The sequence below is a fragment of the Lagenorhynchus albirostris genome, chromosome 1, assembly GCF_949774975.1.
Source record: "Lagenorhynchus albirostris chromosome 1, mLagAlb1.1, whole genome shotgun sequence".
NCBI lineage: Eukaryota > Metazoa > Chordata > Mammalia > Artiodactyla > Delphinidae > Lagenorhynchus > Lagenorhynchus albirostris.
The window spans coordinates 88,433,533-88,447,245 of NC_083095.1; the positions used below are offsets into that span (position 1 = coordinate 88,433,533).

Below are 13,713 nucleotides of genomic sequence, written 5' to 3' on the forward strand. Positions count from 1 at the left end.
CAATTTTGAAGTGGACAAATTCAGTGGCTTTTAGTATACGCACAGGCTGTGCAACAATTACCACTATCTAATTCCAGAACACGCTCATCACCCCCAAAAAGAAACCCTGTACCCCTTAAGCAGTCACTCCCTTTTATTTTGTAAGTCTCTTTTTCTGAGATTCTTAATAATACAACTTTGGACCTCCCAGATTATTCTTTTATAGTTTTAAACTTTTTCTTCCTGTTTTTATTTTTTTGTTCTGTATTCTGGGAGACCTTTTTTTTTTAACTATTTAAAAAAATTTATTGAAGTATAGTTGATTTACATTGTGTTAATTTCTTCTGTAGAGCAAAGTGACTCAGTTATACATATTTATATGTTCTTTTTCATATTCTTTTCCATTATGGTTTGACAGGATATTGAACATAGTATAGAGTAGGACCTTGTTTATCCATCCTATATATAATAGTTAGTTTGCCTCTGCTAATCCCAAACTCCCATTCCATCCCTCCCCTACCCCTCCTCCCCCTTGGCAACCACAACTCTGTTCTCTATATCTGTAGGTGTGTTTTTGTTTCATGGATATGTTGATTTGTATTGTATTTTAGATTCCACATATAAGTGATATCATATGGTATTTGTCTTTCTGGGAGACTTTCTTTTTTTTAAAATAAATTTATTTATTTATTTATTTATGGCTGCGTTGGGTCTTTGTTGCTGTGGGTGGGCTTTCTCTAATTGCGTTGAGCAGGGGCTACTCTTCATTGTGGTGTGTGGGCTTCTTATTGCGGTGGCTTCTCTTGTTATGGAACACAGGCTCTAGGTGCATGGGCTTCAGTAGTTGTGGCTCATGGGCTCAGTAGTTGTGGCTCACGGGCTCTAGAGCACAGGCTCAGTAGTTGTGGCGTATGGGCTTAGTTGCTCCGTGGAACGTGGGATCTTCCCGGACCAGGGCTCAAACCCGTGTCCCCTGCTGGCAGGTGAATTCTTAACCACTGTGCCATCAGGGAAGTCCGAGACTTTCTTGATTATATTTTCTAGTCCTTCTATCGAAAAAAACTTTAAAAAAATTTTAGTGATATTTCAATTTCAAAGAGCTTTTTCTGTATGTTTCTTTTTCAAAACATTTTACTGTTTTATTATTCTGGGTATATTAATAAGATAATTGAAAACATTTTCTTCTGTTTCCTAAGTCACCTCTCTTTCCTGTAAGACAAATTTTTGTCTGTTTGTTTGTTTTTTAACTTTCTTTCATGCTGCTGGTTTTTCCCATTTTCTGAAAGATCCTTGGGTGTCCGTTCACATTTAGGGTAATAGGATAGGGAAACTGTCCTTTGCAAAAGGGAAATGCTGGAAGGATAAGCCATAACTATTTAAAATGGTTACTAATAAGGGGTGTAGAGCAGGGAAGACTAAGACAAGTGTATTACTTTAGTGTGAGTATGTGGGGAACCAAACTAGAAGGCTGGAGAACCCTGAATTCTAGTATGAAAACGAATTATTTTGGAGCATCAACATTCACACTAAAAGCCTCAGCTTTCTCCAAACATTTGATTCAATTTCCTTCTGGAAGAACTATGTGGTGTTTACATGGGGGAAAATGCGGACCGCCTGAGTGGAGGTGGCGGTGGGAGGAAGGTAGGGACACAGTGGACTAGTGGGAGCAGTCTCTCATTTGCAGTCATTCAATTAGTCTTGTTTTCAGCCCCAATTCTCACATCTGCCATCTCTGTCCCTGAGTCTTCTTTGGAGTTCTGTTGGGCTGGTCCAGTTCTACCCTAGCGTTCTCCAGGCTGTCGCTTCTTGGCTTGTTTCTTTCTTCAACCCACTCCCATCTACTTTCCAACTTCCAGAAATTTCTGAAAATGTCTTGTTGATTGGTGACTCAACCATTTGCTTCTCTGTGTTGATTTGGTACCTTTTATTTCAATGGACTCTCAAATGCTGACCTCTAGTCCACCATCTTGAAGTAGTACTTTTAAGGAAAGGGAAAAATTTGACTTTCTATAGAAATGTACAGAAATACAATAGGACCAGTCAGTTCTATTTTCTTTCATCTTTTCATAGTACTTGTTATCTATGACTATCTAGATAAACACTAAGTACTTCTCTGATATTTAATAGAATTTTCATGATTATGGGTTCTTATCATTTGTAGAACTTTCTATGTTCTGGTATTGCATGTTTCTGGGGGAGAATTCCACTGTTTTCATTAGAATTCCAAGGGGTCTATAACCTAAAATGAATGCACTCTCTCAAATAGTGTTAGAAGGTAAAAATCCCCATTCCACAATGCTAGTTTGAGTTTTGCTCTTAAACTGCAGGTGTTTAAATCACACAAAAATATTAAAGTTTAAGAATAATTTTGAAGTTTTTTAAAAACCCCAAGGCAATCAGTAAACAAATGGATGTATAATGTGTCAGCTAGAAGTGGGAGTTTTTTTTAGGAACACATCCAAATGCATTATGTGTTATTCAGTTGCTTAACAAATAACGGAAAGGCCTCACTCAGGGCTTTACTGCTCTTGTACAGCAGCTGAGGGTGCTGAGAAATGGGGATGCCAGATAAGTTCCCAAACTTACGACCTGGATAGCTACTTGGAATACAGCCATTCAGGTAAAATGTCAAGTTTTACACTAGAAGACCCAGCTACTAAATTATAGGAGACCTAGATGTTGAGTTAAGATTAGGCTAAAAAGTAACAAAGAAGGGGAGGAACTGAATGGAATATTAGCCAAGAGTGTCATTGTCTACACAAAATAAAACTACAAGATGTTAACTCTGGTTCTTTAAGACAGGTTTTGCTGAAGCTGCCTAAATCAATTTTTGGGTTCTAAGCAAAAAATTGGTCATATGGCACTTCATATACTAATTCAGGTAATTGTTTTATATGTATTTTGACAATAAGTAAAAATTAAAAAAAACACTAACATGGCAAGAAGAGTTGTGTGGATAACAATGTATGATTTTAACCTCTCTTAATTAAATATTAATATTTGTTCAAAATAGGAAAATATAAATATGTGTGCATTGTGAAAGAAAAAAAATTCAATGACACTTATTAAAACATGGTAAAGAAGACTTTAATACAGTTGGGGGGAAGCTATCAAGATTGGTATAGGGAAGCCTTGTTGAAAACAGGCCAGGGTGATGAGACATCACCTGGGAATAACCCATCAAATATTGAGAGTGGAGGTTCTGTTAAATTGGTTTGGCAGGGTTCTTCCTAAAACTAGATTTAATGAGGAAGTACAGAGATGGGCTTAGGAGACAGCTCAGGAGACTGACAAACGTTTGGTCAAGCAAAGAATCTTTGTTAGCATTTACAGTTAATGGCCACAATGAAGGTCAGCCATACAGTATGTTATACATATTATAGTAGTGCCTAAAACCTGGGTTATAAGTCGCTTTGGTTGGAATACCTTAAGAGAAAGAAAAGCTAATGCTCATTGATGAATTAAATCCATGTGGTTTTGCTTGGTTCGATAAACTGAAGGTAAACTTTTTTCTGTTAACACCTTCAGGACACAAGGAACAACATCTGAAGATTAATGTTTACCACACAATTTTTTTTTTTTTGGCCGCACTATGCAGCATGTGGGATGTGAGGTCTTAGTTCCCCAACCAGGGATCGAACTCATGACTCCTGCAATGGAAGTGTGGAGTCTTAACTGCTGGATTGCCAGGAAAGTCCCTGATTACCGTGTAATTTTATATGTGTAAACTATTTAGCTAACTGAACTGCATGTACCCTGGAAGATATGTATCTGAATGAATCTTATTTGTCTATTTTCATTTGCTTTGTTCAAACAGACTATCATCAGAAAGATTTCAGTTAATCAAAGGTTATAGTTCATTGTGGTTTTACTATAAAATTTTATAAACCAAAGAAACGCCCAATTACCTACCTAAGCGATGAAATCCAAAGGTGAATCTTTTGGTTGGTGATTTTGAAGACAGCCACAAAGCAAGCAGGGTCAGTATGATGGCACTTAGGTCAGTTAACATATGAAGTGCATCTGTCATGATTGCTAGGCTATTTGCAATGTATCCACCTTAGAGTAAGGGTGACAGGAAAGAAGGAATAAGTTAATTAAAATAATAAACATAAGCAATCAAACCAAAAATATGCAGCATCCTACAAAACATAAACTTCTAACTAAAGTTAACTAAATACTTATCCTATTGCAATTAAGTCAAGGTATCCTGAAATTTTATGCAAAACATTAACTATGCATATTTTTCTAATGGTGAAGATGTCCATTTCCAGGAACAGATTCTCTGAGGAGTAAATGACCTTAAAAAATTTAAGAGCCATTAAATGGGGGCTGACACAAAGAGAAGTTTTGTGTGTTTAGCAATACAGTTTTTACTCAACCTACTAATTCTACTATTAGACAGTGAAATTAATAACCACCATATCTAAATATTACAATAAAGCTGAACAAAAGGTAGGTATTCACTTGTTTGGGAGGGTTTGAACATAAACTGAAGAAATTTCACAAAATGTTCATTAGTTCAAAACAAAAGATAAAAATTAACTGATTCTCTTCGGTATAAACAGCAATGTCTCCTAACAGAGGGATAAAAGATGGTATTTAGAATACAATTTTTATATTAGTTTTCCAGTATTATGTATTATTATACATAATAATAATGTGTATATTTCATATATGTGGATGTGTATATGTATTTTATATATGTGTGTATATATATATATACATAATAATATATATATATATGTGTACATATATACATATATATGTACTTATTTATGACCATTATGGTCAACCAATTTTCCTAGCACCATAGAATAAGTTTTTATAATATAATACAGGGTATTCAAACTTTTATGTATATCAGAATCACCTGGAAGTTTTGTTAAACTATAAACTTCTTGACCCCACTCCCAGAATTTCTAATTCAGTAGGTCTAGATGGGGCCTGAGAATTTACATTTCTAACATGTTCCCAGGTGATGCTGATGCTTCTGGTCTTGTAACCACACTGAGAAATACTGTTATAATGTATAGCAGAACTTCATGATCAGGATGTTGTGACACATAAGTGTGCTGAGATGTTGATTCCCCTATTCCTGGGATGTGTATGCAGAGTCAAGAGCAGCAGGAGAACTGGGGCTGGTGATCTTGTAGTCACATCCATTTACTCCAGCCAGTGTGCTCTATAGAAATATCATTTTTTATGTATTCCCTTACATGAAAAAGCTGGAATCACTGACAGAAAATACAGCTTGGCAGTTAATAACATGGGGCTTTGAAATCTCAGAGACTGAGCAAGTTACTTACCATTTTTGAGGTTCAGTTTACTCATCTATAAAATAAGGATAATACCCTAAAGCCACACTGTGCAATAAAACTGAGATGATGGAAATGCTCTATCTGCGCTGGCCAATGGAGCAGCAACTAGTCACAGGTGGCTTTTGAGAATTTGAAATACGGCTAGTGCAACTAAGGAATTGAATTTATTTAATTTTTGTTAACCTAAAGAGCCACATGTGATGATCACCAGCAAAAACAGCAGAGTAAGGACCTATGAAAATCATCTCCTCCATAAAAGCCATAAGAACGTGGGCAAAAATTGTCCAAATCAGCATTCTGAAAACTATGGAAATTAAACAAAGGCTGATACAGGTAGCATTTATTCAAGGAAAAAGGCTGAATCTTGGTAAGAAGCTCACTAGCTCTGTGGCACTTTAACTTGCCTTATACCCAATCTCCCCCTCTTCAGTTCTATGGTAGCCTTGAAAACTAACAAGCAGCAACCACAGTGAAAACCTCAGCCTGGCAGCCACTGCAAGGAATAGGATGGCGTTAGAGCTCCTTAAAAGCTCCATTGCGGGCTTCCCTGGTGGTGCAGTGGTTGAGAGTCTGCCTGCCGATGCAGGGGACATGGGTTCGTGCCCTGGTCCGGGAAGATCCCACATGCCGCGGAGCGTCTGGGCCCGTGAGCCATGGCCACTGAGCCTGCACGTCCAGAGCCTGTGCTCCGCAACGGGAGAGAGGCCCACGTACAGCCAAAAAAAAAAAAAAAAAAGCTCCATTGCCAGGAAATTGTCATTATTTGACCTGTCTGGTGGTTCCCTGGGAGACTATACTTGCAAGGCTCTTTTTATTTGACTTGACTTGGAGCTTGGCCCTGGTGCAAACCTCGGTCAGTGTTTGTCAAAAACTATCAGAGGCAATTGTTTAACACAGCAGCTGCCTGAAGCAATAATAAGTGTGTATCATGTGTTCTGAAATTTTACAATGATGTACCTGGTGTGGGATTATTTTCATCCAATTTGGGCTTTTATTGACTCTTTTTTTTAAAATTTATTTATTTTATTTATTTTTTGGCTGCATTGGGTCTGCGTTGCAGCGCGCGGGCTTTCTCTAGATGCAGAGTGGGGGCTACGCTTCGTTGTAGTGCACAGGCTTCTCATTGAGGTGGCTTCTCTTGATGCAGAGCACAGGCTCTAGTGTGCGGGCTTCAGTTGTGGTGAACAGGCTCAGTAGTTGTGGCTTGTGGGCTCTAGAGCACAGGCTCAAGAGTTGTGGTGCACAGGTTTAGTTGCTCTGTGGCATGTGGGATCTTCCCAGACCAGGGCTCAAACCTGTGTCCCTGGCATTGGCAGGTGGATTCTTAACCACTGCGCCACCAGGGAAGCCCTATTAACTCTTTCTATCTGGAATTGTATACCCTTCAGTTCTGGGGAAATTTCTTTTTCTTTTTTTTTGGAAAGGATTCTCCTTTTTTTTTTTTGCGGTAAGGATTCTCCTTTTTTTTAAAAAAAATACTTGGTTGCGCTAGGCCTTAGTTGCGGCAGGCGGCCTCCTTAGTTGCGGTATGTGGGCTTCTTAGTTGTGGCATGCGAACTCTTAGTTGCAACATGCATGTGGGATCTAGTTCCCTGACCAGGGATCAAACCTGGGGCCCTGCATTGGGACCGTGGAGTCTTAACCACTGTGCCACCAGGGAAGTCCCTGGGGAAATTTCTTAAACTGTGTTGTTGATAACTTCTTTCCTTCTGCTTTCTCTATTCCCCAGACTCCTATTATTTGGAATTTGAACTAATATACTAATTTTCTTGCCTTTTTTCTCCCATTATCTTCTCTTTTTGCTATATTCTGTGAGAGGTGACCTTAATTCACCTTCTAATTTGTTTGGAGTTAAAATTTTAAATGTTTGTATTAGGGCTTCCCTGGTGGCTCAGTGGTTGAGAGTCCACCTGCCAATGCAGGGGACACGGGTTCGTGCCCCAGTCCGGGAAGATCCCACATGCCGCAGAGCGGCTGGGCCCGTGAGCCATGGCCGCTGAGCCTGCGCGTCCGGAGCCTGTGCTCCACAACGGGAGAGACCACAACAGTGAGAGGCCCGCATACTGCAAAAAAAAAAAAAAAAAAAAAAAAGTTTGTATTATTCAAAAGCTCTATTTTCTACTCTGAATTTCTTTTAAAAAGTAGCCTATTCTAGTTTCATGGATTCATGATCTTATTTTATCTCTGTGGATACTTATTGTATTATTATACTATTATATCTGACTGGCTCTTAAACAGGTTTTAATGAACTTTCCTTATTTTAGCCTTCCTCTTTAACCACACTTATAGGGGTACCTGGTACAACCAATTCTGGGCCTGCTTAGGATTCTCTAGTGTAGTTCTCAAGTGTAGTCCTCAGGGTCAGCAGTATCAGCATCTCCTGGGAACTTGTTAGAAAATCCTCAGGCCCTACCCTACCCCAGACCTACTTAATTAGAAACTCTGGTCCAGCAATTTGTTTTTTAATAAGTTGTCTAGGTGTTTCTGATGCATTAGTGTAAACTAGATTGGTTCTTGGCTTTCCCCACTGCTTGTTTAGGAGTTGGCTTTCTTGGGTCAAGTCAGTTACCTCTTTTACCTGATTCCTTTCTAGTTTGTGTTGCTAGAGTCTCCTCTCAGGTTTTCCCCACCTGTGTGGAGATATATATATATATTCTATATATATATGTGTATATGTATGTGTGTGTGTATATGTGTGTGTGTGTGTGTGTCTGTGTATTTTAAATCCTTTTATTGTAGTTTAAGAGAGTACAACTAGATGCATGAGTTCATTTGCCATCTTTACCTGGAAGTCTATTTGCATTCATTCTTTAAGTTTTTTCATTCCCAATAAAATGCAGCTGTTAAAACAATCAATAACTGTTACTAAATCCAGAGGATATTTTAGTTCTCATCTTATCAGGCCTCTCAGCAGCTTATTCCATTTTGAAATACTCTTTTCTTCAGTTCTGGGATACCCATTTGCCTTCTGCCTGACTTCTAAAGTTGTAGTTCCTCAAAACTGGGGCTCTCTAGATAATTTTTTCTATTGCTATGGCATTACATACTGTTTCTCTCTCTGCCTTGACCTCCCTTCTGAATGACAGACTTATATGTAACAGCTCACTAGACATCTTTGTCTATTTCACATACATATGATACTTAACATGCCTAAAACAACCCTTGAGCCCATGCTTAAATCCTGCTCTGTATTTTCTCCCTGGTTCATAACTGACATACATTCCCATATGCTCAGCTGCTTAGGTAAGAAATTTCAGAATCATTCCTGATACTGCTCTCCCATCAACTCTCACATTCAAACCATTAGCCATTTTGCCATTGTTACCTCTAGAATGTTTCTCAATCAGTACATTTTTCTCCATCCACTCCAGTTCAAGCCATAATCATTTCTTGTCTGGACCTCTGCAAAAGTATACTTGCTTCCACTCTTGTACCCTCCAATCCACTCTCCATATGAGTCAGAGTAATCTTTTAAAAAGATAAATCCCATCAGGTCAATCTCCACTCCAAAGCAGTCACTGGCTCCCCGTTGTACTTAGAATTAAAGACTAAACTCATTTAATATGGTCTCTCATGACCTCCCTGGTCTGGTCCCCCTGTCTCTTTCCCTCTTACTTACTACATTCTGGCCAAACTGGTCTTCTTTTTAGATCCTCTTAAAGAATTGAAGGTTTTAGGAGTTTTGAACTTGCTGTTCTCTTTGGTCGAAAACATCTTCCTCCATTCCCTTTGCTCAAATTACTCCTAATATTCTTTTTTTTGGTTTAACTGTATGTGGCTCATACATAAACCATGTCCTGCTGGACATGTCTAAACTATGTCTTATAGTATCTTGTTCTTTTTCTTCACAGTACTTAAGGCCATTTGAATTTTAAATTTGTGTGTTTATTAATACCTATGTCCTCCACTACAGGAAGATATAATGTCCTCCAAACATTAGATTAAGTGTTTTAGATAGTAGGGAGCATTAAGTTTTGTTCTCCATTGTATATAGCAAGTACTTAAAAAATACTTGCTGAATGGAAAGAATTGATCTTGCCTAAGGTCTCAGAGCAAATCCAAGATTCAAAATCAAGTTTCCCCTTTCAGATCTTTAAAATACTTCATGGTAAAATTACTCCATACTTCCTACATAAGATGCTTTATTTCTAAGTGCTTTCGACACACTTTAATAAATGCTCTACTGTATACAATTCTATGTAACATTCTGAATAATATTGTTAATGTCTATTCTAAGTACTAGCCTCTCTACAGTGTTTAACAAAAGATTTTCATATTTGAAAATAAAGTTAGTATTTGAAAGGAAATACTTATTGTAGCTTTCACAAAACATCATTTACCAAGTAAGAGATTTAAATAATGCTAAGTCAGGACAATTATATCTTAGTAATTTTTATAGGTGTAAACTCTAATTTTAAGGGGGAAATTGTGATTAATGTGATTTTAACTTCAAATATTAACTTCAAGAATCACTAAGTCTGAATGACTCAATATTCTAACTGGGAATTTGGGCAAGTCATTGACTCTTTTTTTTAAAAAAATAGATTTATTTATTTATTTTTGGCTGCATTGGGTCTTCGTTGCTGCACGCGGGCTTTCTCTAGTTGTGGCGAGCGGGCTTCTCATTGCGGTGGCTTCTCTTGTTGCGGAGCACAGGCCCTAGGTGTAGGGGCTTCAGTAGTTGTGGCTCACGGGCTCTAGAGCGCAGGCTCAGTAGTCGTGGCGCACGGGCTTAGCTGCTCCGCAGCATGTGGGATCTTCCCGGACCAGGGCTTGAACCCATGTTCCCTGCATTGTCAGGCGGATTCCCAACCACTGAGCCACCAGAAAGCCCCAAGTCGTTGACTCTTAATCTGCTGACCATGCCTTATCTGATCTGTTTCACTTCTGTCTTTAATTTCTTCATAGCTTAAACATTTATAATTCTCTAACAGCAATTATTAATTAATTAAACAAAATTTTATTGAGTGTTTACTCTGTGCTAGTCATTGTGCTAGGTGCTGGTAATTCAGCTTATATTTCAATGGACACTGATATTAAACAAGTGAATATACAAACAAGATAATCTCAGGTGCTGAGGGCTTTTAAAGCTGGGGAAGGAACAGGGGAGAAGAGAGGTTGACTTTAGGCAGTTGGAAAGGTCTCTAAGACGTATCTTTTGTGATGAGACACGAATGACAAGAAGGCAGCCAAGAGAAGATTTGGGAAAAGGCAGTCCATATAAAGCAGTGCTTTTCAAATTGCAGGCTGTGACCCACTTGTAGACCATGAAATTAATTAAGTGGGCTGGGACCATAATTGAAAAAACAGTAGAACACAGCACATGAAGTAAAATTTTTGTTTTAGTTATTCATATATTTATACAAATGTATATGTGTGTGTACATACATACATACGTATGCATGCATGCCTACACGGGTCACAATGTTAAGTGTATTTCTTACTATAGTGAACTCAAAAAAGTTTGAAAGCCAGAGGTAGAGAGACCACTCAGTCTGAAGGTCTTATGGGCAGGAAAACAGCTTTGTGAGTCATAGGGAGAAAGAAGGCCAGCATGGCTGAAGTGAGCACTGGCGAGAAGTGGTATGAAAAGAGGTAGGAAATGTATATAATTTTCCTGCACATAACCTCCAGCCAGCATCTTAAATCTGGACTGCCACCTTTGTTCTTGTCATGGTTCATCATTAAGAGAACACAGGAGGGAATTCCCTGGCGGTCCAGTGGTTAGGACTCCGCATTTTCACTGCTGAGGGGCAGGGTTCAGTCCCTGATCCGGGAACTAGGATCCCAGAAGCCACACGGTGTGGCCAAAAGAAAAAAAAAAAAAAGAACACAGGAGAATAATCTCCCTGCTTTAACGTCACTTTATCAATTGTCACTAAAAGAAGTTAGCAGTTACACTAATGTGACTCTGAAATTAATATCTAAACTGAGCATGTATTTTATAGTAAGACTGCATTACTTGAGTAATTAAAAATGAAAAATAAAACCAAGTTCTATAAAACCCAGGGGAGCCTTCTGGCCTTCAGATCCTCCTTATAATGAAAAATGGTGAGGTCAGTTAGCATTATTTAGCTTTGCAAATTTCTTGAATATAAATACAAAAGGAAATAGTAAGAGACCACTTAATTCAAATGTAGAGGGAAAAAAATCAAGACAACGGGACTGTAGATGTAGCTTTTCAATTACCCACTTAAGTGTCCTCATAATTTATTAATATTTAACCTCTGGGTCCTCTGATCTCTTAAAAAAGAAAAAGGTGGAGCAGGTGTTCAGTAAGGTCCTTTCATACTGTAAAATTTTATGATTCTAAATAATTGTAGAATCATTTACTATTTAAAAGGTTGCAAAAATTAACCTGGTGTTTTATCAGATTTTTTGTTTAAAGAGGAAGTTACAGGATATATAATGAAGATAATGTCCTTAACTTTACAGTAGATGACACAGTGTTTGGAGAATCAGAAGAAAAGGTCAGAGTTATCTTTGGAAGTTTGTTGTACCTAGGTTGATCTGCACTTTGGAACCGTGAGGCCTTTTCACATCAGTATATTGATAAATAACAAGCTTCCTAAAAAGAAAGTTTAAACGCCAAGTTATGTGTAACTACAGCTTGACAAAGACTCTCCAGGCAAGGTAAATGGAAAGTGAGTTGGCAACACAACTCACCTACAAGTTCTCCAATCATGAAAAGCAAGTAAAGAACGGCAGCAATGGTCAATCTGGTTTTCACCTTTCTCTGCGTCAGCAACTCTCTCTGTTTGCTGCAGTTGTCACAGGGGTCCACCTTCAAACTCAGCTGACTGTTGCTCAAAGGTAAGTCCTGGTCCAGCAAGGAATCATCGTCGGCCTGGAGGGCCGGGTGCGCCCCGTTAACAGGCCTTTCCGGGGTTTCAGAACCATCGTCGGCCACCACAACTCGAAGTTTGTTAAATCGAGAAAGCCCCTCATCCCCCACCTCGTCCGAGAAATCAAAGGCGCTGGTGTCATTTAAAAACAGCGGCGCATCGTCCTTCCTCAGCAGAGATTTGAGGCGCTTCCACACGCCGGATCCGGCCATGGCAGAGGCTGTGCGGCCGCGGCGCCGAACGGCTCGGTGCAGGCGGACGGCCGGCGGCTCCTACTTCACCCGAGTGCCAGTTCCCGATGGCACTGCCGCGCGTCCCTCCCCATCCTGTAGAAAACGAAACTCATTATAAATTAAAAGCGCCCCAACAAAGCCCACAAGTTCCGAAGCCCGGGGCAGCGGGGGAGCCGGGGCTCCGAAAGGGGGGAGCGCTCTACCTGGGGCGCCGCCGCGGTGCCGCAGCTCATCTCTCCGCCCCCGGCCGGCTCGGCGGGGCCGGCACGCACAGCTCGGCCCGGGGCTGCGGGGCAGCGGGGCCGTCCTCGCGCCTGCGGCGCCCACGACTCCAGGCCGGCTCCCCGGGTCTGGTCTGACAGGTTCGAGGTCGGGCGCCCGCGGCCGCCGCCCCTCCCCGCCCTGCGCGAGGCCGCGCGCGTGCGCTGGAGCAGCCGCGGGCGAGGCGCGCGAGGGAGGAGTCGGCACGAGGACACGCAGGCCCTGCGCGCTGAGCAGGGGCGCACGCGAAGGACGGGACAGGGGCGCCCCTCGTCCCGCTCCTGGATGCGGATCCCGCGGGCCCGCCTCTGCCCGGGGGACACTCACAGGCGAAGCCCCAGTCTCCCGCGCGGCCCTTCCACTTCCCGAGGCTGAGAGGTATGAGCGGATGGAGCTGGAGTCCGCGGGTTAAGTGGGTAGATTCGAGCGGTCCCGCCCACCCGGGGCTGGGCGTTGCTGCCGGGAGTTCGCTCCACCGAAGGAGGGCCTAGAGAATCCTGGGCTGGGATTTGGGTTTCTGATGCTCGACAGAAAACGAATTTAGCGTTTGCTTTTAAGTGGGTTGCTGAGCCGCTTTTGTCTCCTCGAATTGCTGCCTCTCTGGCAAATTGGCAGAATTTGCTGCGCAGCGAGGTCAGCTTGGAGAGGGCAAGGCTTGTGGTCGTCAGCAGTTCTGTGTCCTGCGTTATATTTACTGTTTTTTTCAGCAAATGTGTGTTGTCCTCTGTGTGCTCACCGCCAGGTTCCTTTTGCCTCCAAGGTATTTACAGTATGGACTAAACCCCAGCACAGAAAATCTAGTAGAGGTGTCTGTACTGGCCGTTGGTTTTGTTTAACAACAAGATTTAAAAAGAATTAAGTTTTTAGTAGTAGCTTCTAATTTAGATCTACATTTTAAGGACAAAATGAAGTGACAATAAGCCCTGCCTCCCGCTTCTCCAGCGATTCCCTGGATGGGTTTTAGGGGATTCGGAGGCCTTAAAATTTTGTGGGTATATGTATTTTCTTGAGTAAGTCCCTTAGCTTTCATCATATTCTCAAATGGGCACTCAAGATTTAAAACAACAACACTGT

The 13,713-nt window shown here is 40.8% G+C and overlaps 2 protein-coding genes across 11 annotated transcripts in view; one reads left to right on the forward strand and one right to left on the reverse strand.

Annotated features, from left to right (window-relative positions):
* SLC30A4 (solute carrier family 30 member 4) overlaps positions 1-13,120 on the reverse strand; it is a 32,646-nt gene extending 19,526 nt beyond the window's left edge. For 3 of the 10 annotated variants that reach the window (XR_009540575.1, XR_009540574.1, XM_060149328.1), the window contains exons 1-3: positions 12,582-13,116; positions 11,967-12,471; positions 3,892-4,038 (exon numbers count right to left, since the gene is read on the reverse strand). Coding sequence is in view for 8 of the 10 variants with exons in the window: in XM_060149328.1 (XP_060005311.1) it covers positions 3,892-4,038; positions 11,967-12,357 (538 nt within the window). In the remaining 2 variants the exon portion in view is untranslated. Of the gene's footprint in view, positions 1-537; positions 1,987-3,891; positions 4,039-11,966; positions 12,472-12,581 lie in introns of those variants that run through there. The other 7 variants (XM_060149316.1, XM_060149307.1, XM_060149287.1 and 4 more) reach the window with 5 other exon arrangements.
* BLOC1S6 (biogenesis of lysosomal organelles complex 1 subunit 6) overlaps positions 12,812-13,713 on the forward strand; it is a 60,166-nt gene continuing 59,264 nt past the window's right edge. Inside the window, exon 1 of the mRNA XM_060149358.1 lies at positions 12,812-13,017. The gene's annotated coding sequence lies outside the window, so the exon portion shown is untranslated. The remainder of the gene's footprint in view (positions 13,018-13,713) is intronic.